At 56.3% G+C, this 27,957-nt stretch overlaps 1 protein-coding gene across 2 annotated transcripts; it reads left to right on the top strand.

The window, feature by feature from the left end:
• Window positions 1-741: 741 nt before the first annotated feature.
• Ints1 (integrator complex subunit 1) lies at window positions 742-25,571 on the top strand. Of its 2 annotated transcripts, none has more exons than XM_057764306.1 (47): window positions 742-1,065; window positions 1,754-2,044; window positions 3,583-3,779; window positions 3,880-4,017; window positions 4,218-4,377; window positions 4,469-4,574; window positions 4,668-4,854; window positions 4,956-5,101; window positions 5,199-5,340; window positions 6,202-6,378; window positions 6,988-7,096; window positions 7,628-7,748; window positions 8,034-8,111; window positions 8,660-8,817; window positions 9,325-9,421; window positions 10,468-10,559; window positions 10,677-10,737; window positions 11,726-11,923; window positions 12,150-12,279; window positions 12,534-12,713; window positions 12,787-12,936; window positions 13,356-13,535; window positions 13,626-13,730; window positions 13,871-14,038; window positions 14,217-14,328; window positions 15,415-15,576; window positions 16,025-16,171; window positions 16,740-16,838; window positions 17,036-17,160; window positions 17,482-17,736; window positions 18,268-18,427; window positions 18,570-18,710; window positions 18,839-19,025; window positions 19,104-19,227; window positions 19,613-19,743; window positions 20,271-20,358; window positions 20,435-20,661; window positions 20,794-20,917; window positions 21,436-21,569; window positions 21,658-21,850; window positions 22,614-22,741; window positions 23,085-23,197; window positions 23,876-23,989; window positions 24,407-24,477; window positions 24,659-24,750; window positions 24,858-24,967; window positions 25,049-25,571. In XM_057764306.1, the coding sequence occupies exons 1-47, from the start codon at window positions 927-929 to the stop codon at window positions 25,162-25,164; spliced, it is 6,663 nt and encodes a 2,220-aa protein (XP_057620289.1). In that variant the 5' UTR covers window positions 742-926; the 3' UTR covers window positions 25,165-25,571. The 2 variants fall into 2 exon arrangements, with proteins under 2 accessions (XP_057620289.1, XP_057620288.1); XM_057764305.1 differs by having other exon boundaries at window positions 4,469-4,573; window positions 4,661-4,854.
• The last annotated feature ends 2,386 nt before the right edge of the window (window positions 25,572-27,957 follow it).

Here is a 27,957-nt window from a genome sequence, read left to right on the forward strand (position 1 = left end):
AAGAGTGCCTGATCTTGGACTCCCAATCCTAATTCTACTACCTTGGAATACCTATCCATTCATCCACGTATCTGTCTGTCTGTCTGTCTGTCTGTCCGTCTATCTATCTATATGAGTGTATATACATACATACACACAGGCATGCAACACATATACGTATATATGTATACATGTAAATGTACACGCATACATATATAAACATAGTCTCAGAACCATGTTGGTCCCAAAGAAAGATCTGGAATTTTGTCCTTGTCCCAGTATCTAGGCAGCCTGCCCAAGTACTCAGCACTTGGAATAAAACATGGTTAGACCTTGGGACTTCCATGGCGGTGGGAAGCTGGAAGTAGCTATTTTGAGGGAGATTTTGGACTCTGGTCTCCATGTAGAGGGAGGTGCCCAAAGCAGGTCAAATCCAGAGGCCATTGCAGGAGGCCTTTAGCATCTCTGACTTCAGAGCATGTCATTGATGGATCAGTAGGAAAGTAGGATCCTGACTTTTTGATCCAGGACCAGCCTCACCTTCCAAAAAAAGCGGGAGAATTTACGGCCCTCTAGCGGCACTTTCAAACCGGCGCGGGGACGGTCTATCCAGCCTCCTACCACCAGAGGGCGGTGCACACACCGTGCACGTTCTGCGGTTCTCTCTTATCTCTTCTTCTCCTTCGGGTCTGTTTTACTTCCGGTTATGTGAAAAAAATCGGCGCTGGGAGCGAGCTCCGATCAGCTTCCACTTCCGGAGCGACCGTACTGCGGTCCTGCAATATGATGTACAGGAGGTGAGAGGTCCGTGGACCCAAGTGAACTCCGCTCCCTGCGGTGACATCCGTCTCCGCGGCCGGCCGCGTGTGCCCTGCACCCGGTCCCTTTCTGTGACTCCAGCGAGCGGCCCTGGGCACTCAGCTCAGTGGCCACGGCGCGAGGGATGAATGACTGAGCGAGCGAGTGACTCCCGTCGCCTCCTCCCAGGTGACGGCGCTTCGGCGAGGGGCGCCAGGGCCGCGGGCAGGATGAACCGAGCCAAGCCCACCACCGTACGGAGGCCCAGCGCGGCCGCCAAGCCCTCAGGTGCGTTCCCACGCGCGGCGGGGCACAGTTAACCTAGGAGTACTGAAGGGCATGGTTATCTAACACAGCATTCCTGCAGGACATGGTCACCCAACCCAGGGTTCCTGCAGGATAGCTACTCTGGGGGCTATGTTCTGTTGAACATCTGGAAAAAAACAGGGTGCCTTGACCAGAATCACAGACCCTGAAGCCAGGTGATCTTGATTGGGGTCCTGGAGCTGCTCCTTGCTCACTGTGTGACAGTGGATTCATTACCTAACCTCCGGGTCTTATTTGTTTTGTTTTGCTTTGGGCAGGTTTGGTTTTTCAAGACAAGGTTTCTCTGTAGCTTTGGAGCCTGTCCTGGATCTCGCTCTATAGATCTGGCTGGCCTTGAACTCATAGCGATCTGCCTGTCTCAGCCCCCCGAGTGCTGGGATTAAAGATTTGTGCCACCACCTCCTGGCCGTGTCTATTTGTAGAGTGAGGTTCATACTCCTTTTGGAGAAACTCATTGAGAATTAAGTAGACCGGTACTTGTGAGTTAGAGATGGCTTAGCTTATGGTCCGCACTGGATAAGTGTCAGCCACTGCTGGCCCTGGCGGGGTCTTGCTGAGTAATCTTGAGCTCTACTTTTGTCTCCTCTGGGTCTTGTTTATCCTCTCTGAGAGTGGGTATCACAAAAGTGGGTGTTCTTTTCTTCTGCAGGGCATCCTCCCCCTGGAGACTTTATCGCTCTGGGATCCAAGGGCCAGGCCAACGAATCAAAGACAGCATCCACGCTGCTGAAGCCGGCCCCTTCGGGGCTGCCTTCAGAGCGTAAGAGAGATGCTTCAGCCTCTCTGACTAGTGCCTCCGCACTGACTGGCCTCACTAAGCGCCCCAAACTGTCCTCCACTCCCCCATTGAGTGCCCTGGGACGTCTGGCTGAGGCTGCGGTTGCAGAAAAACGAGCCATCTCTCCCTCGATTAAAGAGCCATCTGTGGTACCCATTGAAGGTAAGGTGAGACGGCTAACTTGCCCAGAGAGCTTCCCTCATCCTGTCCATCACCCCAGTGCCCACTGGGGCCACTTCAAGCCTGGGTCTGTTAGCACAGTGGGGTCTTCTGCAGGAGTGGGTGTGATGAGCTCTTGGCTTCCTGTGGGCTTGCTTCTTGACATTGCACACAGATCTGCCTCCCAACCCCGCACTGCTCTGGCCTCATCATTCCAACGTTTTTCTGGCATGTGTGTGGCATGTCCCTCTTTAACAACACTGTCCTGAGCCCTGCTGGGGACGGGTGCACCAGGTGTGCTGGAACCCAGGTAGTTCTAGCCTGGTCCTCAAGTGGGAGGAGATTTTTTCCCCACAGTTTCTCCCTCGGGGACAGGAAAACATTTCTTGATAGCACCAAAGAGACCTTAGAAGGGAGATAACTGTGCCCACTGCCCTGTTCCTACTAACACTTGTAAATGTGTAGCTGTTTAATTGTTCCTGCTTCTTGTCACTTATCCAGTGACGACTTTGATGGTGCCAGGATTGAGCCTAGGTCCTGGTGCTTGCAAGGCAAGTGTTTTACCTCTGAACTACAGCCCAGTCCTGCTCGGGGACTCATAACAGCTCCATGATGCCTGTAGCATAGACCTGTCACCCACTAGCTCTGCCAGCCTCTGAGCACCTAACACTACGGTAACAGACACCACTGTCTGCATGCCTCCTCAGAGCACTTTCTAGGAGACTTCCGTGTGAGAGCCCTAAGGACAAGTATCCTGTCCTGTAGGTGTTTGAAGCTGTGTCTCATAAAGCTACACTACCCCTTGTTACTGAGATGTCATTTCAAAGGCTCAGAGAGTAGCCAGGTGTGGTGGACCTCAACTGCTTGGCAGGCTGAGGCAGGTAACTTGAAAGTTCAAGGCCAACCTCAGCTACTTAGTGGTAGAGCCCCTGCCTATAATCCCCCAGTGAGGGGCTAGGGTGTGACTCAGTGGTAGAGCCCTTGCCTAGAATCCCCCAGTGAGGGGCTGGGGTGTGACTCATTGGTAGAGCTCCTGCCTAGAATCCCCCAGTGAGGGGCTGGGGTGTGGCTCAGTGGTAGAGCACCTGCCTAGAATCCCCAGTGAGGGGCTGGGGTGTGGCTCAGTGGTAGAGCCCCTGCCTAGAATCCCCCAGTGAGGGACTGGGGTGTGACTCATTGGTAGAGCTCCTGCCTAGAATCCCCCAGTGAGGGGCTGGGGTGTGGCTCAGTGGTAGAGCACCTGCCTAGAATCCCCAGTGAGGGGCTGGGGTGTGGCTCAGTGGTAGAGCCCTTGCCTAGAATCCCCCAGTGAGGGACCGGGGTGTGGCTCAGTGGTAGAGCACCTGCATAGCATTTGTGAGGACATGGGTTGGGAAGAAAGGCGCTAACTCTGACCCTGGCTGTGTGGCTTCTGAGAACTGAGAGCCTCCAGGTACTGGTGAGACTCGTCTGTGTTACCTCTATTGTCTGCTCATCCCTGTGGCTCTGGGTGTGATCTCTGCCCCCACCCCTGCTCTAACTTGAACCTCCCGTGTGGTCAGTTCTTCCCACCGTACTGCTCGACGAGATCGAAGCTGCTGAGCTGGAGGGCAATGACGACAGGATAGAGGGAGTGCTGTGTGGGGCGGTGAAGCAGCTGAAGGTGACACGGGCCAAGCCTGACAGCACGCTCTACCTGAGCCTTATGTACCTGGCCAAGATCAAGCCCAACATCTTTGCCACCGAGGGTGTCATTGAGGTGAGACTGGCAGCCTGCTCTCCCCACCCTTCCTGGACCTGCTGCTGTCTCTGTGTGGTGTGAGCATCTCATGACAGCTGTGACTTTACCGTCCTTTCAGGCCCTGTGCAGCCTCTTGCGGAGAGATGCCTCTGTCAATTTCAAGGCCAAAGGGAACAGCCTAGTGTCTGTACTGGCCTGCAACCTTCTCATGGCCGCCTACGAGGAGGATGAGAACTGGCCTGAGATCTTCGTGAAGGTGAGTCGTCCCTCTAGGGACTCAGGGAGGCAGAGCATTGTGGAAAGGAGGATGCTGGAGACCCATACAAGCGAGGGAAGCGAATGAAGGCCCCTAGTGTGCTAGCCCTCCTCCCTGGATGTTGACGAGGGCCTCTTGGATGCCCCTGCTCTGGGTACCTGGCCAGCATCAGGTGTGGTCCAAACATAACTCAACTGCAGGTGTACATTGAGGACTCACTGGGTGAGCGCATCTGGGTGGACAGCCCTCACTGCCGCACCTTCGTGGATAACATCCAGACAGCCTTCAACACCAAGATGCCCCCAAAGAGTGTGCTGCTACAGGGAGAGGGGGCACGCAGTGGAGGTGACCTTGGTGCAGGTAAGAGATGTCAGGTGTTGGGTAGGGGCCAAGGGCACCGCCCTCCATATCCCTTGGAGGAGCTACCCATTGGCTCCCATGGTGCCTGCAGGCAGCAGCCCCCATCCCTCATTGACGGAAGAGGAGGACAGTCAGACAGAACTGCTGATTGCTGAGGAGAAACTAAGTCCTGAGCAGGAGGGGCAGCTCATGCCAAGGTAGGTGGGCTGACAGCCTCAGTCTCAGGAGACCAAAGTGGGGGCCCCGGAGCTGGCATCCTTCCTGGCCTCTCTTTCCCCCCTCTGGCCTAGGTACGATGAACTCACAGAGAGCGTAGAAGAGTATGTTCTGGATATGCTTCGTGACCAGCTGAACCGTCGCCAGCCCATCGACAACGTGTCCAGGAACCTCCTGCGGCTGCTCACAGCCACCTGTGGCTACAAGGAGGTGCGACTGCTGGCCGTGCAGCGGCTGGAGATGTGGCTGCAGAACCCCAAGGTGCGCTGTGTTGGTGAAACAGAGTTCGTGGGGGTCCTCCTTGGGGGTCTGGGCTGTCGTGGTGGTGTGCTCAATGAATGGTCTTCCTGGCTTCCCTGCAGCTGACCAGACCAGCGCAGGACCTGTTGATGTCTGTGTGCATGAACTGCAACTCGCATGGGCCAGAAGACATGGATGCCATCTCCCACCTGATCAAGATCCGCCTCAAGCCCAAGGTGCTCCTCAATCACTATATGCTCTGCATCAGGTGTGTGGCCAGCTGGGGCAGCAGCTGGGGAGACAGGCCAGTGGGGAGCGGGGGAAGCCTGGCCTGTGCCTCTCACCTGCTCGGCTCTTGTGTCCAGGGAGCTACTGAATGCACACAAGGACAACCTGGGCACAACCATCAAGTTTGTGATCTTCAACGAGCTCTCCAATGCTCGCAACCCTAACAACATGCAGATTCTCTACACTGTGCTACAACATAGCTCTGAGCTGGCGCCCAAGGTGCGGACACTTAGCATGGGCCAGCCCATGGGTTTATGTCCAGCTGAGGCTGGGGACTTGTGGAGCTGCACAGGGAGGAACTTCTGGCTTCGGGTGGGAAGACCCACTGGCTCCTGGTTTCTGAACCATCCTTGTGAGCTAACACTGTGGAGGAGGAAGCGCTTGGTGTTGAGTGAGCCTCTCAACTGCCCCTGCTCCAGCCTGGTGCGGCCTCCTTGGTTGGGATCTTCCTAAACCAAGCAGACATCTCCACAGATCTTCAGCCCTGGTCGGGAATCCTGACTCATGGGTGCCTGGTCTTGCATCTCTCTGGACACAAGAAGCACTGTTATGCCTAGCAGGAGCCAGGCTGTGGGATACCATGCTGGCATCTGGCTGTACCTGAGGCTGGCCCCTAGCTCAGTGTTTTAAGATAATTGATTGGGTAGTTGCATATCTAGGTGGTGTCTTTGGTGTTTGGTATTCTTTGAGTCCAGGTGGGTCAGGTGGGGTGGGCTGAGGTTTCTGGTCAGTGTGGTGTCCCCATTCCTGTGTCTGCCAGTTAACCCTTTTCCAGATTAGAAGAGGACTGGCCCTCTCTTGCCAACTACCAGGAGAGTGAAATACAGCATGCTCCTCCTCCCCTAAGAGTTCACATCCATGAAGGGAAGGCTGGCCCTCTTCTCAGGACAGGCAGCCCAAGATGTGCTGTGGGAACTTGCCCAATCTTACCACATTAACTGCTTAGTTTTTTGGAGAGTCTTTCTCCTGGGGGAGGCTTTCTGCAGGTCCCAGTGAGGTCCTGGCAGGTTGATGTGGGGTATGGCAAAAGGACCTGGATAGCCATTGACCCCAGCTCTCTGTGGTTCCTCTCTTTCTCAGTTTCTAGCCATGGTGTTCCAGGATCTGCTGACCAACAAGGATGACTACCTCCGTGCCTCCAGGGCCCTGCTGCGCGAGATCATCAAGCAGACCAAGCATGAGATCAACTTCCAGGCTTTCTGCCTGGGACTCATGCAGGAGCGCAAGGAGCCACAGTACCTGGAGATGGAATTTAAGGTGCTTTGGGGCCCCTGCTCACCACTGCCCACTTTGTGCTTTCCTGGCCTTGACAGGCTTACCCTGTTATAGGGATGGCCACATGCCAGGCTCGTGTGCAGACATGGGCTCTGTAGTACACACATCCAAGTGTGAAGTGTTGCTCCATCCCTCATAAGGATGGGGAGGGGCTGACCAAGCTGGGAAGCTGGTGACCCCAACATGGATGTGGACATTGCTGTTGGCGGGGCTGTGGAATGACTAAGAGGATGGAGAGGGCACCCTAACTAGTAAGAGGTCTGCTTGACTAGGGGTGCAGAGCAAGAGATGGAGGAGGTGTTGCTGAGCAGATGAAGCAGGGGAGATTTCCACGGTTCTGGGCAGGATGGCAGTCCACCCTGGTGGCAGTCTGCTGTTGGGAGAGGGTTTTGTCAGCCTGGCCAGCTCCTCGACCCCGAGGCCTGCTTCTGCTAGCTGTTATCTGAGCATGGTGGTCTCTAGATGTGCAGACACGCTGACCTCCTCTCTATGTTGTCTGCTATGCACGTGCACACATGCGTCTCTATGCCATGTGGGTCCTGTGGGAGGGCCCCTTGGTCACGCCAGCCTTGCCACTCTGTCTGCCTGTAGGAGCGGTTTGTGGTTCACATCACGGATGTGCTGGCTGTGTCCATGATGCTGGGCATTACAGCTCAGGTGAAAGAGGCTGGCATCGCCTGGGACAAAGGAGAGAAGAGAAGTAAGACCTGCTGGGCTGGGGGTCTTCAGGCGAGGACGTGAGAACCAAGCCTTGGGTGGTAGCGGTGCACGCCTTTAATCCCAGCTCTCAGAAGGCAGAGGCAGGTGGATCTCTGTGAGTTCAAAGCCAGCCTGAACTACAGAGCGAATTCCAGGATAGGCTCCAAAGCTACACAGAGAAACCCTATCTCAAACAAACAAGCAAACAACAAACAAAAAAGAAGGAAGCCTTGAGTAATTGCACATTCCTGAAGCTGAGCTGATTCCTGGAGACTGCGTGGGGTGGGGGGTGGGGTGCCTCAGCATGGCTTCTGGCGGAGGTGGAGGGGCTTCCAGCAGCAGCGGTGCCCTCCTGCCCTCTGGCTGGGAGGACTCTCTGTGCTTGGGACCTGCTCACTACAGGCATCCTCTTGATTTTTGAGGCTCAGAGTGGGATGGGATGTCCATAACAGGGACAGGGGTGGTTTCCGTAGTGGCATGGCCTGCTTGAAGCCATGGCCAAAGGGCACCCATGAGCCTCTCACCTTCCTAGACCTCGAGGTGCTACGCACGTTCCAGAACCAGATCGCAGCCATCCAGCGTGACGCAGTGTGGTGGCTCCACACTGTTGTCCCCTCCATTAGCAAGCTTGCCCCCAAGGACTACGTGCATTGGTAAGAGTCAGGTCACCTGTCAGTCTCACGGGTCTACCTGCTTGGTGCCTCTTTGTTACCCCTGCTGCAGCCGCTGACTGGACCTTAGAGCCCCGACACTGGTCGACGGCAGAGGTCGATGTCACTCGTTCACTAGTGGCCACTGTGGGCGGGTGGCTTTGCAGTTAGGAAGCCCCGAGCACTTTTCCACCACTGGCTTTTGCCGGGGTTGTCCGTGTGGGGCACTGTTGGGGTGGAGACTCCCTTCCCAGCTCATCCTGATCGACACCCGCTCTTTCCCCGCAGCCTCCACAAGGTGCTCTTCACCGAGCAGCCCGAGACCTACTACAAGTGGGATAACTGGCCACCGGAGAGCGACCGCAAGTGAGAGCTGGGGTGGGCAGGGCAGCCAGAGGGTGCAGCCTGTGGGCACCTGCTTAGCCCACCCTGCCAGCCCTGTACTGTTCTTCACCTACAGTGCTGTCTGCCCCAATTCCTGCCTCTTCCCCATTCCCTGGTCACAGCTTTAGGCAGCCCCTTCCACTCTGCACTGCCTTGGCTGACTGGCTATCCCTTCTGACCCACTGGTCACCTGCATATCTGCCCTGCCCCCCACTATCCAGTCCAGCTAGTAGACACTGCTGTCCTCTTGTTTCCCGAGCTCTCTTCCTACCCTAGCTGATACATTTCCCAGCTGCTTTCCAGGGGTTGTATACAGCCTGACCATCCACTCATGGATGAGTGACCATGAGTAGAGGAGCAGTGATCTCCCACTGGCTCTCTAGCCATTAAAGGCCAGGACCTAGTGTGCATTCCTCGCATGGGCCCCTCGACTGAAGAAGATTGCATTTGTGGAAAGGTGGCCTGGAATCTGGCCACTGGCCACGGAGACCCTGTGGCCCTCACCACCCATCTCCCAACATCACTTGTAGTTTTTTCCTGCGCCTCTGCTCAGAGGTTCCCATTCTGGAGGACACCCTGATGAGAATTCTGGTCATCGGACTGTCCCGAGAGCTGCCTCTTGGCCCTGCTGACGCCATGGAACTGGCTGACCACCTTGTGAAGCGAGCCGCAGCTGTGCAAGCTGATGGTAACACCCCTGACTCTCTGCCCCTCACTCCACACGAGTCTGAGGTGCCACCATCTCAGCTGGGTCTCACATCCTCTGTGCAGCTGTGACTCTTCTCCAGGAGGTCAGGGGCCCAGATTGAGGATCTAGAGGGTCCCCCCTCCCCGTCCCCGTCCCCGCCCCCCCCCCCCCCCCCCCCCCGTGCCCTGGCAGGTGCTGCAGTTCACCCATGTTCCCACAAGGTGGACCCTGGCATGGAGGTGAAAGGACCCTGAGCATGGAGCTTCCTGTTCTGGGTTCTCACAGCACCGCTCCTCAGACCCCAGGGTGGGCTGCTGTCAGGGTTCTGCCGCCTGCACGGCCAGTGCCTTGCCTGTCCATTCTTCCCCTGGTTTGGCCCACCATGCTGTGGTACCAGTCGCACACATACCTTACCTGGAGCAAAGTCCCAGTCTCTCTTCCTACTTATTCCCCGCTGCCCACCGAGAGCTGGGCCAGACTCTAGAACCCAGTGCCTTTGGGTTTCAGATGTGGAAGTTCTGAAGGTGGAGAGGATCCAGTTGATAGATGCGGTTTTGAACTTGTGCACCTACCACCACCCTGAGAATATTCAGCTGCCACCTGGGTAAGACTGTAGCCCTGTTCCCCGCTGAGGCGGAGCTGGCTTCCAGGGCCCACAGCTGCTAGCTACTATTCCTGTGTGAGCCATTCCTTCTGTTGCTTCTTTTTGGGGTCTCTGACTTTGGGGCCTTTTCTTTCTTTCTTTCTTTTTTTTTTTTTTTTTTTTGGATGGTTTCTCTCTACCTGCCTCTGCTTTCTGAGTACTAGGACTAAAGGCATACACATCCATGTCTGGCTTCTTTAAATTATTTTTTCAGAACAAGCAGTAGCACCCAGGGCTTTGCATGTACTAGGCAAACACTGCTACTCAGCTATATTCCCAGACTTTCTTTAAACTTAACATTTTTGTTTTACTTATGAGAGAAAGTGTGTGTGTGTGTGTGTGTGTGTAGATTCGCTGCCTCTCCTCAGGCCTGCTGAGTCATCTCTCTAGCTTTTGTTTGTATGTTTTAAGGTATATGTGTGTGTGTGCACTTCTGGTCTTTTTCTGTTTCTGTTTCATTTCAGTTAACTTATTTTGTGTGTGTGTGTGTGTGAGTGTGTGTGTACATGTAAAAATACACGTGCCAAGGCCGTGTGTGGAAGTCAGGACCACTTGTGGGAACCAGTTCTCCCACCATTTGTATCCTGGGGATTGGCCTCAGGCCTTCAGTCTTGCTTCCTACGCTGTCTTCCTCCCTGTCTTTTGAGCCGAGGTCTCTTAACCTTTTTACTTGGAGCTCGTTGGTTTGGCTGGCCAGTGGGCCCCAGGGCTCCTGTGTCCACATCCTAGCACTAGGATTTACAAGCATGGACAGCCATGTCTAGCTTTTTTTTTTTTTTTTTTTTTCTGAGACAGGGTTTCTCTGCATAGCCCTGGCTTTCCTGGAACTTTTCTGTAGACCAGGCTGACCTCGAACTTGCAGGGATCCGTCTGCCCCTGCCTCCCAAGTGCTAGGTTTAAAGGCATGCACCACCACTGCTCAGCATGTCTGGCTTTTTTTACTTGGGTTCTAGGGAACAGAACTGCCCTGGCACTGAGCTCACACTTTCGATGCCCCTGCCTTCCAGGTATCAGCCCCCAAACCTTGCCATCTCTACCCTCTACTGGAAGGCCTGGCCCCTACTACTGGTTGTTGCCGCCTTCAACCCAGAGAACATCGGTAAGTTGTCCTGGCCATGGGAGATAGATCATGGGCCAGAGCCCAGCAAGGTGCCGGCTAGTATACATGTGAGGCCAGAGAAAATGCTGTAGGCAACCTCCTGTTTTCCTTCGCTAGGCCTGGCTGCATGGGAAGAGTATCCCACCCTGAAGATGCTCATGGAGATGGTGATGACCAAGTAAGTGGGTGAGCATTCTTCATCCTAGGGTGGGCTGCACAGAGGAATATTATTTATGCCGCCTTCCTGGTGTCTGCCTCCTTGTGTACAGTTTCTGCAGCCAAGTCTGTTGTTCATTGGTCTCAGTTCCTTCCCTGGGGCTGGGCAATGTGGTTCATCACCATGGGAACCCTGTGCACACGAGCTGGGCAGCTCGCATACTCACTGGGAAGGGAGCAGAATGGATGTGGGCCTGGCCCACGGGGAATGCAGCAGGTCCACAGCCATGGTGACCTGCACAGTGGTTAGCACAGTTGATAGAGCTGCTTGCGCCGAAGCCCGTGTGAGTCAGGGTGAGGATTACTGCTGCAGGTGGTCCAGCCCAGCCGGGCAGGCACCACACACAGCAGTGGCGTTAGGTCGCAGCCTAAGGAAGGGACATTCTAGGGGTCAGACTGTGTGTGGCCATGACGTTGAGGCCTAGGTGTTTGACTGTGACTTTGGGGACTGGGTGTGTGTATGGCCATGGCATTGAGGAACAGATGTCTGGCTATGGTGTAGGATACTAGATGCGTAGTTTATGCTTGGGAGACATGGGGCATGGGAACTTGTGGAAGGGATTCCTCAAGGAGACAAATTTTTGAGCATGTAAAAGAAAGGGGAGTGTTAGCCTCACAGAAACCTGTGTGTCTCTATGAGGCTGTCATAATGAACAAGGGTCCCATGAGGTGTGATATGGTGTCACATACTGTGGCAGAGCAAGTGTCCTTGACACTGGAAATCTGATACTAGCTAGATTCCATGCTGAAGGTGGCTGTCATGCTGTGTGAAGTTTCTATGCTTAGTTCCCGGAGCCTGGAGCTGCTGGGGAGTTATTGGACAGCGTTATTGCTGGCCTAGTGCTCGGACTGTGCTCCTGCAACAGCAGCCTTGCGTGCCTGACCGTGACCATTGCCTGCGGGTGCCCATGTGCAGGGGTGGGTACTAGGCCTGCATGTTTGGTCTTCAGTAACTACTCATACCCACCGTGCACGCTGACCGATGAGGAGACACGGACCGAGATGATCAACCGCGAGCTGCAGATCTCTCAGAGGGAGAAGCAGGAGATCCTGGCCTTTGAGGGCCACCTGGCCGCCGCCTCCACCAAGCAGACCATCACCGAGAGCAGCAGCCTCCTCCTGTCCCAGCTCACTAGCCTGGACCCCCAGTAAGCCACCCTCCTTGTCCCAGTCCCAGGTGTAAGGGAAGACAGATGGCGAGCAGGCGGAGCTGCCCACATGGTGTGAATCTCTGGGGTTAGGCCTTAGGGTGCTAGGGTTAGCTGAGGTGTCCACCCCTGGGCCGCCGGGCAGGGACAAGTATGGCTCTCCTGTACTTGTACTCTGGTTTTCTATGTGTGGCCTTCTGACTCTCATGTTCCCCATGACACACAGAGGCCCTCCTCGGAGGCCACCCCCTCACATCCTGGACCAGGTGAAGGCCCTCAACCAGTCCCTGCGCCTTGGACACCTGTTGTGCCGCAGCCGTAACCCCGACTTCCTCCTGCACATCATCCAGCGCCAGGTAGGTCCTGCCTTGAGACTGGTGGAGGGAGCCACAGGCCAGGAAGGTTCCAGAGGTTTTCCCAAAGGCAGTGTGTCAGGATGCACTGTGTCCATGCATGCTGCTGGTGCACAGACACCATGGGTGGTTCGGGTGCACACTGACTGCTGCAGGTTGCCACTTGCCCTACAGAGGGCACACTTGAGCACCCGCAGGCTGGAGGATTCAGGGCCTGTGGGCCTTGTTGATGAGCTGTCTCCCTGCTGCCCACACAGGCCTCCTCTCAGTCCATGCCATGGCTGGCGGATCTGGTGCAGTCCAGCGAAGGCTCGCTGGATGTGCTACCTGTGCAGTGCCTGTGTGAGTTCCTGCTACACGATGCGGCTGATGCCACTGCCTCTGGGGAGGAGGATGAGGAGGGCGAAAGCCGGGAACAGAAGGCCAAGAAGCGACAGGTTTGTGTGTGCAGCTCTCTACCCCACCGGGTCTAGCCAAGCACTGGCCCTGACAGCTCTTCTTGGTCCACAGAGGCAGCAGAAACAGCGGCAGCTTCTGGGCCGCCTGCAGGATCTACTGCTGGGCCCTAAAGCAGATGAGCAGACCACGTGTGAGGTGCTCGACTACTTCCTCCGGCGTCTGGGCTCCTCACAGGTGGCCTCCCGGGTGCTGGCCATGAAGGTGAGTGTGGCCTGGTGTATGAGAGACTTGCTGTAGTGGCAGTGGGTCCTGGGGATTAACAGCTACGCATGCTAGGTAAGTGCTCCACCATTAAGCCCTGTCCCCAGCCCCTCACTGGGGGATTCTTGGCAGGTGCTCTACTGCTGAGCCACAGCCTGTCTCTGAGTATGTATTAGATAACCACTGGCTCCCCCACACCTATTTCCTAATCTGCCTGGGCAGAAGGTATGGGTGCTGCTAGCAGCTCGTGTTCCTTTTCTCCTCTCAGTCATGGTAGCAATAGGGAGCTGGTGAGTCTCCTCACACAGGAGCTGCCCTGTTTCCATGTGGGGCCTGAGGGAACAGGCGTGCTTCTGAGAATAAGGTGGGCCTGCTGCATACCAGGGCAGGCAGTCTTAGCTCTGTGCATGTACCTGCAGGGCTTGTCACTGGTTCTGTCTGAGGGTGGTCTTCGTGACAAGGAAGAGAAAGAGCCCCCCATGGAGGAGGATGTAGGGGAGACAGATGCACTGCAGGGCTATCAGTGGTTGCTGCGGGACCTGCCCAGGCTGCCCCTGTTTGACAGCGTGAGGACCAGCACTGCCCTGGCTCTACAGCAGGTGCGGAATGGGCAGAGCCAGTCCTGGAGGGAAGGGGCGGTTGCACGCTCTGCCAGGATCCATCTCAGACATCCGGCACCCTTTCCTCAGGCCATCCACATGGAGACTGACCCCCAGACCATCAGCGCCTACCTGATCTACCTGTCCCAGCATACACCAGTGGAGGAGCAAGGCCCACACAGTGACCTGGCCCTGGTGAGGGAATTCTGGCAGGGCCAAATGGCTCAGTGTTGCCATTGTGACTAGCGACTGGGCTAGTGAATGGGGAATCGAGGAGATTGGGCCACTCATGGCCGGAGTCTTTGAAGTTTCTGACAGCCCTTACCCCCCGTCAGGATGTGGCCCGGTTGGTCGTGGAGCGCTCCACCATCATGGCACACCTCTTCGCAAAGCCCTCCTGCAGCACTGCGTCTGATGCTGTACTCAGTGCCCTGCTGTCCGTGTTTTCCCGCTATGTACGGCGCATGCGCAAGAGCAAGGAGGGCGAGGAGGTCTACAGTTGGGTGAGGGCCCAGTGGGCAGTCAGTGGGTGAGAGGAGACGGCGTGGTCATCGGGAGTGGGGAGGGTGTGCGGTGAACTGAGGTGGACAGTAGCTAGGGGCTGATACTCCAGAGGGACACAGGGTAGGTGAACTGTCACACCGGGGTCAGTCCTACCCTCTGAGCCACCATTGCTCACAGTCGGAGTCTCAGGACCAAGTGTTCCTACGATGGACCAGTGGGGAGACAGCCACCATGCACATCCTTGTGGTCCATGCCATGGTCATCCTGCTAACATTGGGCCCACCCCGTGGTAAGTAGTCTGTAGTAGTAGGCTTTTTGTTTGGTTGTTTTTGTTTTTCAAGACAGGGTTTCTCTGTGTAGCCTTGGTTGTCGTGGAACTCTCTTTGTAGACGAAACTGGCCTCAAACACGCAGTGATCCACCTGCCTCTGTCTCCTGAGTTCTGAGTGCACCACCGTTGTCTGACTGTCCTGGGTTTTCTAAACTCAGCTCTAGTTAGGATGGTCTGGGAAGCACCCTATCTTATAGCTTGGGTGTGCCCTCGCCCACTGCACCACCACTGCTGAGTGCCGCATGAGTGTGCCCTCCTTGCTCATTCTTTGAGTGTCTTGTGTACAGTTGATCTTCCAATATCTCCCTAGTCCTGTGGGTTGGCCTGGGAACTCAGTGTGGCCAAGTCCAGAGCCTGGTAAGTCCAGGCTGACTGGAACCTCTCTAGCCAGTAGCCTTCCCTCTGGTCCTGGTCACTGTGGCAGCTTCCACACATGTGCCCAGTTATGCCTGAGAGAGTAGAAAGGGTAAAGGATGCCCTGGCTGGGACTTCCGGGGAATGTGGGTGGGTTCCGCTGTCATACTGAGGGAGAGGTGGGGTTCCGCTGTCATACTGAGGGAGAGGTGGGGTTCCGCTGTCATACTGAGGGAGAGGTGGGGTTCCGCTGTCATACTGAGGGAGAGGTGGGGTTCTGCTGTCATACTGAGGGAGAGGTGGTCATCTGTGGTGTGTGTCTGCCATGTTACCCTGAGGAAGGACAGCATAGAAGGTTGACTTCACGCGGTCTCATCTTGTTGGGTCTCCTCGGCTCCACAGAGCCCAGGGCTAAAGGCACTGTGAGAACAGGCAGTTTGTGCTGAGATTCTTGTGGTCACATGAGTGCAAGTATGGTGACCTTGGGCAGGAAGCCACGTTTCTCCCTCAAACCCAGGATACTGTTGGCCACCGTACACCAGACAGGGTAACATGAAGTCATGGACCCAGTGCCCTGTCATTGTCTGCATTTGAGCCTTTTCTGTTCCCCTAAAACTTCAGTTTCCCTGTGGTCCTTCTTGGGTTCATGGCTCCTCAGATGATACCTCTGTTCCCTGTGTCCTCCCTGAAGCTGGTGATGGTGAGTTCCATGAGCTGCTGGACATCTGGTTTCCTGAGAAGAAGCCCCTGCCCACAGCCTTCCTGGTGGACACCTCTGAGGAGGCCCTGCTGCTGCCCGACTGGCTGAAGCTGCGGATGATCCGCTCCGAGGTCCCCCGGCTAGTGGATGCTGGTACAGCGAGGCTGGGCTGGGGAAGAAATGGTTATAAAAGACCCGACCTCTAGAGGCACAAGAGATGGTGTCGGGCTCTCGGGTTAGTCATGGAGGGTGTGTGGGCTATAGGCAAGCTGCCCTGAGCAGAGGATCCCAGCAGGGGCTGGGCATGTGCCCAGCTTGGGTGTTTCAGTCTGTCCCCAGGCAGGGAGGGAAACTTCAGCGTGACCCAGGGAACTTGAAAAGCCCAGTGAAAGATGTACTGAAGAGTCTGGATGCCAGTGAGCCATAGGGTCTTTGGTGACATCCTGTCTTCTACCTAATGGAAGTCTTAGTTGACCGCATGTGGTAGAGATTGGCAGTGCCAGGCCCTGTGGTGGGGCACCTGAGGGTTACCCTTGCAAGTCTAGGGCTGGTGACGGACCTGGCATGGCCCAGTGGGCAGCTGAGCATGCCTTGCCCACAGCCCTGCAGGACCTGGAGCCCCAGCAGCTGCTGCTCTTTGTGCAGTCCTTTGGCATCCCTGTGTCCAGCATGAGCAAGCTGCTGCAGTACCTGGACCAGGCAGTGGCCCAGGACCCCCAGACCTTGGAGCAGAACATCATGGACAAGAGTAAGAAGCCCTTGGGGCCTACGGGGCTGAACTTGTGTGCTTGTTAGGTTCATGGGGCATCTATACTTGTGATGGGTCCTGGAACTCTTGATACTAGATTGCCCCATCCTGACTGACTGTGAGGCTGGAGGGAAGGAACCCTGGATCCTCTGCTGGGAATCTAGCTCAGCTCCTGCAGTCTTTGTTTTGTTTTTTGGTTTTTTTTTTTTTTTTTTTTTTTTTGGTTTTTCGAGACAGGGTTTCTCTGTGGCTTTGGAGCCTGTCCTGGAACTAGCTCTTGTAGACCAGGCTGGTCTCGAACTCACAAGATTCACCTGCCTCTGCCTCCAGTGTTTGTTTTGTTTTTGAGACAAGGTTTCTCTGTGTAGCCCTGGCTGTGCTGGCCTTGAACTCAGAGGTCTGCCTGCCTCTGCCTCCCGAGTGCTGGAATTACAGATGTGCACCACCGAGCTCCTGCAGTCTTAGAAGAGCTTTCTGGGTGTGGTGTGGCAGCCTCTGGTCCTTTGTTCTGTGGGACTGCAGTCTGCCTTCACCCACCTCCAGTGGTCCCTTGGCTGCTGTCTTACAGATTACATGGCCCACCTGGTTGAGGTGCAGCACGAGAGAGGAGCTTCCGGAGGCCAGACCTTCCACTCACTCCTCACGGCCTCCCTGCCACCTCGACGAGGTACAACCCCCCCACCCCCACCACCACGTTACTGTCTAGGCTGAACTGCTTTGGCCTGCATGCTATTCCCTGGCTGGTACCAGCCTCCAACCAGTGGGGCTCTAATTTTTTATCTACCCTCCATGCGGGCCCAGGCAGGATGGTGCCAGGAGCTGGTTGGAAAGTTTTGAGGCCACATGCTTTCTGTTTCTCTGCAGAGAGCACAGAGGCTCCTAAGCCAGAAAGCAGCCCTGAGCCTCCACCGGGCCAGGGCAGGACTCGGGCAGGGACACAGGTCCCGGTGCTCGGCCCTGAGGATGACTTGGCTGGCATCTTCCTACAGGTACCAGGGCTGTCGTGTGAGGGTCTCCCAGCAGTACCCCTGCACATGTGTGTCTTCTGGTCTCTGATGGCATGTGTGTCTAGCTACTACTATACACTCACCATACTCTCAGTATGAAGTCTGATTCTGGCTTCTAGCCTAGATTCTGTGGGTTCTAGGTACCTCTGCCCTTCTCAGCAACTTCTGGGGTGTTGGGGTCCTTTGCCACTCTTCCAGCCCAGATCCCAGGTCCCTTAGTTCATGCACTTGAACCCAAATTAGACGGACTTGAGAAGCGGTATACATGGGAGTCCCTGCACTCTTCACACCTTCTGCTTTCAGATCTTCCCACTGAGCCCCGACCCACGGTGGCAGAGCTCCAGCCCACGCCCCCTTGCCCTGGCACTGCAGCAAGCTCTAGGCCAAGAGTTGGCTCGCGTCCGCCAGGGGAACCCTGAGGTGCCAGGCATCACAGTGCGCCTCCTGCAGGCTATGGCCACCCTGCTGAGCTCCCCACATGGTGGCACTTTGGCTCTGGCTATGCACCACAGCCACTTCCTTTCCTGCCCACTGATGCGCCAGCTCTACCAATACCAGGTACACTGGCACATGAGCTGGTGGGAGGGAAGGGCAGCAGGAGACTGGTGCCCGGAATGCATGGACTCTGCCTACTGCATACAGCCTTGGGCATCTCCCAACCCAACCTCAGGCCTGATGCTGTCCCCAGCAGGCTTTCCTCAACAGGCCTAAATTCCCTGTCCTTAAATATAAAAAGCCAAATACCTGGAGTGGGCATGGGCAGGGGTCCTGTAGGGGAGGGTGAATGATGTCATCCTGTCTGCAGACTGATCTGGGTCTGCCATGTCCTCACACGTGAGTGCATCTCTATATGTGCTGTGAATGTGTGCACACATGTGTTTCTTCTCTGCTGTATGATTTGTTAGTGGAGGCATCTCCCCAAGGGATGGGTCTTTAAACTCCTTCAGGGTCATCCTGGCATTTAAGAGACATGCTTTTGAGTGGCAAGTGGGATGATGTTGAGTCCTGGCTCTGGTACTGGTCCCCAGGCAGGGCTGTTATAGTCCTTCGCCAGTGTGCTTGCTCACACATGGCTGGCTGTCCCCACAGCGTGCTGTCCCTCAAGACACTGGCTTCTCCTCGCTCTTCCTTAAAGTGCTTATGCAGATCCTGCAGTGGCTGGACAGCCCCGCCGTGGAGGATGGGCCCTTGCAGGCCCAACTCAAGTTGTTTGCTACCCGCTACTCAGCAAGACGCAGGATCAGTGATGGTGAGCAGTTGAGGGCGGCAGGCAGGTAGGGGCTGGTTGGTGTTAATGTGGGGTCGGGGGGGAGCCTTCAGAGAGGCAGGCTGAGAGTGTGTGGGCAAACCAGAGCATGCATTAGTCACATGGTTTGCTCCACCGCTCACAGTGCGCAGTGGGCTCCTGCACCTAGCTGAGGCCCTGAGCTTCCACCATGACCTGGAGGTGGCCAACTCCACTGTGCGGGCCGTCATTACCAGCCTGAAGTCTGGGGAGAAGTGCACTGTGGAGCCAGAGCTCATTAGCAAAGGTACCACCCAGCCCAGTACTGTCCCCCATTCCCTGTATCTCACATGAACCCTCTTGAGTTGTGCATGTGTCTGCCTTGAACTCCGGGTTGTTGGCCTACTTGATTCAGCCAGCTTCCTATCCCCACAGTGCTCCGGGGCCTCATCGAAGTGCACTCCCCCCACTTGGAAGAGCTGCTGAAGGCGCTTTTCTCATCCACTGCGGAGACCTCCTGCCCGAGCTCGGCCTCTGGGCCTATTATGGTGGTGAGCTCCTTGCTGCTGCAGGAGAAGGATGAGCTCCTAGGCTCTAGCAAGCAGGATGCCGAGGGTGCTGGGTAGGTAGGAATGTGGCCAGGGGGTGGGAGGGTGGTGGCTCTGCAGCCTGCTCTCTGTTCTGATCCTTCTGCCTGCAGCACAGAGACCATGCGCCTGGGACCAGCCTCTGGGCTACTTGTGGACTGGCTGGAGACGCTAGACCCGGAAGTGGTCAGTAGCTGCCCTGACCTTCAGAGGAAGCTGCTCTTCTCACGAAGAAAGGTGACAAGGACATGTCCCTCCAACAGTGCTGCCACTCGAGACTTTGTGTCTTTTAGCCCCAGAGGAGGGACAGGTTAGCCGGGCCTGGCCTACCTGGCCCTGGTGGTGTATGTCTCTTTGGATCGACATTGGTAGCCACATCTAGGACAGGGGCTGGAGCAAGGGTGAGCGTAGGACAGTTCCTCCAGGCCCTAAAATCTAAGGAAGCCAGGTTAGCCAGAGGTGTGGGGAAGATGAGAAGATGGAACCCCGGGGCCCTGCCCAGCACAGCCCTTTGCTGCTGTTTCTGGGGCAGCCTCCCCAGAGCGTAGCCAGCTGACATGACCCGTCAGTACAGGTTGTCCCTGGGCCCAGCTGAGACCATCCTGACCTCTTTCCTCTCCAGGGTAAAGGCCACGTAAGTGCGCAGGTGCTGTCTTTTCGCCCCTACCTCCTCGCCCTCCTCACACACCAGGCCAGCTGGTCCACACTGCACCGCTGTATCCGTGTCCTGCTAGGCAAGAGCCGGGAACAGAGGTGAGGCCAACCCCAAATCCCTGGGAGCCATGAGTTATGTTCCTGCACCTTGCTTCAGGACAGTAAGCACCTCCTGAGGGGTCTCCTGTGTGCTCAGTGCCTTAGGGTGCCTGCATACCCTCAATTGTTGGGCCAGGATCCTGATTTGGGTGCCCCGCCCTTAACTAAGGGGTAGACAGTCCAGCCTCTCCTATCTTTTTGCCACATTTTCATCTGTGGAGAATTTGGCTTAACTCCGTGCCGTGGTATGGGAGGCAGAGGGGCTGTGAGAAACTGCCCATCTGGCCTCGTGGTCCCTTGGCTGTGACAGGCCCATCCTATGGGCACAACCTATGCTTGTGTTTCCTCACGGGAGTCATCGGGTGCCCAGCTCACAAACACACAGGGAGTGTGTGGCTCAGGGAGACCCCGGTTGCCTCCCATTGTGCACCAGGGTCTCCTCAGAAAGACAGTGGGGCCCTATACAGAGGCCCTTTTCCAGGAAGTTTGCCCTGACTCTGTGTTCAGCGGCTGCTTGCTTCCTCCAGGCTCGACCCTTCAGCCTCCCTGGACTTCCTCTGGGCCTGCATCCATGTTCCACGGATCTGGCAGGGCCGGGACCAGCGTACTCCACAGGCAGGTCTCAAGTTGTCTCAACCCTGTGGGTAGTGGCGACATGTCCTGGGGCTGACCTGTGGCCACTTGATTGCAGAAGCGGCGGGAGGAGCTGGTGCTCCATGTCCAGGGCCCAGAGCTGCTCAGCCTGGTGGAACTGATCCTGTCTGAGGCAGAGACCAGGAGCCAGGATGGGGACAGTGCCGCACGTACTCTCATTCAGACCCGGCTGCCCCTACTGCTTAGCTGCTGCCGTGGCAACAGCGAGAGCGTCGGAAAAGTGACGGAACACTTGACCAGCTGCATCCAACAATGGGGGGACAGGTACCTGAGTCCCCACTGTGACCCCTTGCTGTAGGTGACTGCTCTTGCTTGAGAGTGGCTTCTTCAGCACATGGCCCTTCCCTGGCCACATCATCCCAGTGACCGGTCCCTCTACCCTCTGGCTCTTTGCAGTGTGCTGGGCCAGCGCTGCCGAGACCTGCTATTACAGCTGTACTTGCAACGGCCGGAGGTCCGGGTGCCGGTGCCCGAAGTCCTGCTGCAGAGTGAAGGTGCCACCAGCAGCAGCATCTGCAAGGTGAGGGGCACAGCCTAATGTAGTCCTGCAGCCCACAGCCCCTGAGCAGTGGGAGGAGGGGCTCTGCCATCAGTCTCACCTGACCTCACTGGAGCCCTGAGGGGGCTGTCGTAGGCTCTTTCCTGGAAGAGCCACTTGGGTGCATAGGGATGCTTTTCACTGCCCCTCCCTGCTCTGCACTCAGATGGTGGACAGACAGGAGGTGGCCACATATGTGTTGTGTAATGTGGACAACACAGCCTCCATCAGGAGGGGCATGCCCTATTACCCCCAGAGTGTCTCTGAACCTGCCTGCCTTCTACACAAGCTGGCCAGCGCTCCACTGTACCTCGGTAGGGTGGTCAGCTTGTGTCCTCAGCTTTGTGTGAGAGGCCACATGTGGTCTTGCCTGTGGCATGATCTCCAAAAGTTAATGCTGAGCATGCTGCTGCCGAGTGGCATCCAGGGCTGTGAGTGGGATAGGAAAATTCAAAGCATGCATGGGCAAGTATTCCCCCTCATGTCTCCCCTCCCCCCAGCTCGACGGGCTCATCCATCGCTTCATCACGCTCCTGGCAGACACCAGTGACTCCCGGTCTTCTGAAAGCAGAGTGGCCGATGCCAACATGGCCTGTCGGAAGCTGGCTGTGGCCCACCCCATCCTGCTGCTGAGGTGCTTACTCCCACAGAAGTGGACACACCATGGGGTTGGGGTGTCTGGTGGGAAGACGTGACCCGGGTGCCCTTCTCTTGGCCCCCAGGCACCTACCCATGATCGCAGCCCTCCTGCACGGCCGCACACACCTGAACTTCCAGGAGTTCCGGCAGCAGAACCACCTGGCCTTCTTCCTGCATGTGCTGGGCATCTTGGAGCTGCTGCAGCCGCGTGTCTTCCAGAATGAGCACCAGGGGGCTCTGTGGGACTGCCTGTGTTCATTTATCCGCCTGCTTCTGGTGGGTGCCAGGCAGGTTATCCCCACATTCCTCAGCCCAGATCCACCCATGCCCCCTCTTGTTTTTGCTTGACTTCCTTCTGCTCCCACAGGAGAATCTGGAACGAGGGCCAAAACCAGTCCACCCCTCTAGTAGCTTCTTCCTCCGCTGTCTGGAGACCAACTCTTTACTAAGGTTCCTAAGCCCCAGCATCTCCTGCTTGGGGAACCCCATATTCTAGACCCCTGGTGCTAAGCCCCATTATGTGCTGTTTGTTGGTATCACATGCCCTAGTCTGTACATCTTTGCTGTGATATTATTACAAAGACGGGAGTCATGCCAGCCAGGTGTAGCCGCAGCACATTTGGGTGACTGAGGCAGGAAGATTGCAAGTTCTAGACCAACCTTGGCTATAATATTGTGAGGCTATATATAGATTAGATATCTCAAAGAAGAAGAAAGAAAAGCCCAGGGGCTGAAGCTAGGACTCAGTGATTAGCGAGCACTGGCCACTTGCAGAGGACTTGGTTCCCGGCACTCACATGGTGGCTCACAACCATTTCAAACTCCAATTCCAGGGGTTCTGTCACCCTCTTCTGAACTCCGGGTACCAGACACTTGTGTGGTGCACAGACATACATTCAGGCAAAACACTCATACAGTAAAATCTAAAAACCAAAGCACCGGGCCCCAGTCAGCCTGGCTTAGGCCCGAGGCCATCATGGGGATCGTGTGTCATGTCGAAGGTCTGAGGAAGCCTCTGGTGCCTCTGCCCTCTTTATAGAACTACCGGAAGTCCTCCCGCCACCTGGCCCCCTTCATCAGCAAGTTTGTGCAGTTCATCCACAAGTATGTGGCCTGCAGTGCACCAGCGGCCGTGGCCTTCCTGCAGAAGCACGCAGAGCCCCTCCAGTGAGTCCCACACCTGAGCCAGGAGGGACAGTCCAGACATACTGTCCTGGTCGGAACTGCAACCTGATCCTCATCCCCGCTTGCTCCTCCTCACTCGTTCCTCCTCCCTACCTCTCTCTTTCCCACTGACCTCAGCCCAGACCATCCTTCCTGCCCTGCTGCGTTTCCTCACCTGCCTCTTCCCTGCCTGGCCTCTAGAGCAGTGGTTCTCAGCCTTCCAGCTGTCATTTGCTACTGTTGTGAATCGTAATGTAAATATTTGGGGAGCTAAGGTTTGCCAAAGAGGTCGCCACCCACAGGTTAAGAAGCACTGCTCTGAAGCGAACCCGTGCTCTCTCCACAGTGACCTGTCCTTTGACAACAGTGACCTGGTAATGCTGAAGTCTTTGCTGGCAGGGCTCAGCCTGCCCAGCCGGGATGGGAGAACTGAACAAGGCCTGGATGAGGAAGGCGAAGGTGAGGGGGCAGGTAGCTTCTTGAGTGAAATGTAGGAAGGGCTCTGATGGGACCTTACCTTCTCATGCATGTGCTTGGGTGGTACCATGACCAGGTTGAACAACCTTCCTGTGGGAATGTCAGGTTCTGCTCCCATGGCAGACATTAACCTTCTAGATGCTTCCTGGGCAGGCTGGTCCTTAGGTCAAGGTCTTTCCCCTTGCATGTTTGATGGTGGCACATGCCCACAGGCAGGACTCTATGCTTTGCTGACATGGTCACTGGCAGGTGAGTGATACCTAGAAGCTCAGTGATACCTAGAAGCTCAGTGATTGTGGCTGGGCTCTGCTGCCTGTGTGGGCCAGACTGACGGAAAGCACATAGACGGTGTTCATAGAGGACACACTGTCCAGACACCAGTCTCCCATGTGGGGTGGCACCCTGAGGGCAGAACCAAGAGAATGGTCTCCTAGGCTGGCTGTAGGTCTACAGAAAACATATGCTGTGTCTCCCAGAGTGGCCCAGCATCTTGAATGCCACCTCCCAACCCCATGAACACCACATGTACCAAACACTGTGTTGCATCCTGAGTAGTGGTCAGTGTGCCTCTGGGATGGGCATAGTCTTTCCATGGAGATCGCAAGCCTGGCTGAACCTTCAGTGTTCAGCCATTGCCTGACCTTGGCTAACTTTTCACAGATGAGCGTTCAGCCGGCTCCCTACCCCTGGTCAGTGTCTCCCTCTGCACCCCACTGACTGTAGCTGACGTGGCTCCGCACATGAAGAGGCTCTCCCGGGGCCAGGCTGTTGAGGGTGAGTGAGCCAGCTGCTCCTAGACCACGCCCGGTGCACTGCACCATTGACTCAGATAGCACAGTGGACCCCAGAAGCATTGAGGTGCTTAAGGAAGACCCAACAGGGTGACCGGTAGGCCTGTCCGTCTTCAGAGGAGAAGCGGGGATTGAGTAAGGGAGCTGTTCCAAGTATCCTGATCACAGGGTGAGCCCCTTGTCAAGCCTTCCCTGGAGACCAGTGTGAGGCCAAACGGGAAGGAGGGCGTAGTGTTAGGACAACCAGTGAACATGGCACCCAGTGCTTGGTGCATCCTGGGGAGCCTCTGGAGGACTGGGATGCCTGGGGACTGTCCCTTCCTGTGTCTGGGTTGCTTGGGGTGGGAAGGAGGCACCCCTAGGTCCTCCTAGACGCCCCAACCGGACCCATTGTCCTCAGATGTGCTCGAAGCGTTGAGCGACATAGACGAGATGTCGCGGCGGAGACCCGAGGTCCTGGGCTTCTTCTCGGTGAGTGAGGCTGGGAGGAACTCATCCTGCTGCCGTGTGAGCCGGGCACTGCCCCAGACTGAAGCAGGAAGCCAAGCAGGCTGTCCCACTGCCCTGGTGGCACCTTGGGAACAGTCCATGTAGTTGCCACTAGGCTGAGTCTCCATGGTTGCCTAGTGACATTCCTCCCCCACTTGAACAGACCAACTTGCAGCGGCTGATGAGCTCAGCGGAGGAGTCTTGCCGCAACCTGGCCTTCAGCCTCGCACTGCGCTCCATCCAGAACAACCCCAGGTGAGTAAATCCCCCACCGAGGGCACTGTCACCCCCAGCTAGCTGAGCCAGACCGTGGAAGACTCCTGGGCCATGGGGAAGTACCCACTGGAGCATGTCTCTCGCAGCATCGCTGCTGACTTCCTGCCTACCTTCATGTACTGCCTGGGCAGCCGGGACTTTGAGGTGGTACAGACGGCCCTCAGGAACCTACCAGAGTACACACTGCTCTGCCAAGGTAAGCCACCCACCTTGCACCCACCTGCTGCCCTGGGAGGTGCTGCTGGCCCACAGCTATCTGACTTCAACTCTTCCGTAGAGCACGCGGCTGTGCTGCTGCACCGAGCCTTCCTGGTGGGCATGTATGGCCAGATTGACACCAGCACTCAGATCTCAGAGGCACTGAAGATCCTGCACATGGAGGCTGTCATGTGAACCACTGTGCTCACCCTGATTCCAAGCTCTACCAGCTAGCCTGCTCTGTTGCCTCATCCCTGAGCCCCCTGAGGCTGGGTGGGACTGAGAACAGCTCTCTCCAGCCATCAGCTGGTGCTGGTAGTCGGAGTACTTGCCAACTCTCTGGTCACTGGATATACAAGGAGAGACTGTTGTGCCAGCAAAACACACTGAGGGCCACTTTAAATGAAGCATCAAGTCCCTCTGGGCTGTCTGGTATCCTGTGTTGTCCCTGGCCAAGTGTGGTCTGGGTTCCTGTACTTGGTGCAAGGCTTCCAAGGGCTTGAACAGAGGCCTGGTGGGGACAGAGCCTGGGGCCTCCCTGATGGACCACCCTGCAGGCCACCCACACTGGCCGCCTTTCTCCAGTGGTCTGACCTGCTTGGCCCTGGGTCCTCCACCCCAAGATCAGCCAGGTGGACTGGTTTCATCCCAAACAGATGATAGAATCCTGTGGTGCAGGCAGGAATAGCCCTAGTAGCTTGTGATTCTGGGCAGGCCCTATGGGTAGCACCAGGGATGACCCACCAGTTCTCATCCACCATGCGACATAAAGGTTCCCGAGGGGAAATTGCAGCTGGTGTGGGATAGACCATTCCGCAGTGACAGTTGTCTCTGATGGCTCCTGCCCTCCAGCTTAGAATCACAACGGTTCTCAGGTGGCCAAGGGCCCTTCCCACCATCTCCCCATACTGCCCCAGCAGGATTGGCCCTGGTGATCGACTGTTCCATCTCTGGCCACCAGGGGGCACTGTTTCCTAGGAAACCAGTTGTGGCCTTAGGTTCCCCAGAAGTCATACTGCTTCTGGTGATGACCTGGGCTGCACAGGCTCAGCCCCACGATCCCTGGGCCCATGGTAGCCACTGAGCCAGGGCTGCCTACCCACACACCTTTCCAGATGCTTGCTGACTGCTTCCCATCCTGAGTCTTCTATAGCAATGTGGGTTCGATGGCAGGGGCTCCGATGGACCAAGGCTGGCTTTGTCCCCAGTAGAATCCTGGGATGATGTGGAGGACCAGGTTGGGCAAGGAATGAAGTCCCGGAGGCAACCTCAGGTGGTCTTGTTCTCCCCGGGCCTTCATACACCCAGGCCTATGCGTAGAAGCTGGTCTCAGTATATACAGGTAGAGGTGGCCGTGATGGCCCTCCTGGATGGCTGAGGGTACCTGGACACAAGGAGATTCCTGTTTGCCTTGCGCCTCCCACCCCCCATATCACTGATCTCTAGCCCTCTGACTTCTGCTGCGGGCCAGTTGCACTGAGACCTGGTCCCACACAGATCTCACCTCCAGGGCCATTCATGGCACCCATGCTCTTCCCTTGGGGGACCTTGAATAGGACCCCTGGAGCTGGGTGACAGCTCCTCAGTGTGGGCCAGTCCCAACCATGTATGAGAGACCAGAGAATGAATGGAAGGATGTCCACAGCACAGCATGGAAGCCACTGGCCCCCAGCGAAGGCCACTGCACAGTGTACTTCCTACCCTGCCAAGGCTGGGCCCAGCATGGTGTCCAGGAATCAGCACATGACACCAGTTAAATCCCATCTCCTTGCTTAGTGCTAAACCTGGCCTTGGGTCACTGCCTTTGGCACGTGTACTTATTTCCAATCCAAGCTCTGCCACCTCCCTTTAGACCTGATACCCGGCAGCACAAGTGGTACCTTCCTGCCCCTAAAGCTTTGGAAGGCAATGGGAACGCCATGATGGGAGAGTTGATACTGGAGCTTGTGCCTGCGTCTGCGCCTCCTCAAACCATAGCATATGGAACAATGGGTACCAAATAGCAAGCGGCTGCCTCTGGGTGTAGGTGCCAGAGTCCTGGGCACTTCCCACATGAGCACCCAGCCAAGGCCTGGGGATCCCCCTCATCCCCAGACAGGGTTTCTCTGTGTAGCCCTGGCTGTCCAGGGACACTCAATTCAGCAGAGACCCAAGACTTGAACACCAAGGGCCCACGTGGCTTAAGTTGACCAGAAGTAGGTGTCTGGGAAGGTTTTATGCTACAGCGAACAGCATCTGGGTACCCATCCTCAGCCACTACCATCTGCCATACCCAAGAGGCTAGGTGGCAAGGGCAGGGTGCCCCTGCTGTAGGGAAATGGATCCTAGATAGCAGGGCTCCAGCTTAGTAGCTTGTGCAGAGGGCCAGAGGTCTGTCCACACCCAGTGCTGAAGCTCACAGCTCACAAGACAAGGCAGGGCTGCAGGCAACTCCTGGTACTGGACGTGGGTGTGTAAGGTGCACAGCGTCATTCACAAAGGCCATATGGGTGGCAGAGGGGCAGGTGTCCCCAGGTCCGTTGGGTCTCATGATAAATGTGAAGGCTGATCCTGCTGTTAGCCTGGAACCTGCAGCAGACCACACGCTAGCCTCCAAATCCAGACTTCCTCTGGGAAGGCACCTACATTCCACACTCCAATGCCACATTCTCCGGCAGCCTTGGGCCTGTGTTCTCATGCCCTGCACAGAGCTGGGAGATGGCCAGTGTCCAACTGTGTGGCAGAAACTGTACTTTAAACAAGGCCCAGCCCGAGGAGAGGGGATGAGACTCAGCTTAGGGTCCAAGAGTCAGCCATGACCTTGAACCTGAGTCCAGAGGGACAGCTGATGGCCCAGTTCAGTGTCCAGTACTCCCGGTATATGGAGAAAACTGGCAGGAGCTGAGGTCATCTCTAGGCCACTCTGGCCTCAGTTTCCCCTCATTGTAAAAGGAGTGTTCACACTTTTCCACCATTCCGGGGGAGGGATGGGGTGAAGGGTGCCCTACA

Source organism: Chionomys nivalis, chromosome 3, assembly GCF_950005125.1.
Source record: "Chionomys nivalis chromosome 3, mChiNiv1.1, whole genome shotgun sequence".
Lineage (NCBI taxonomy): Eukaryota > Metazoa > Chordata > Mammalia > Rodentia > Cricetidae > Chionomys > Chionomys nivalis.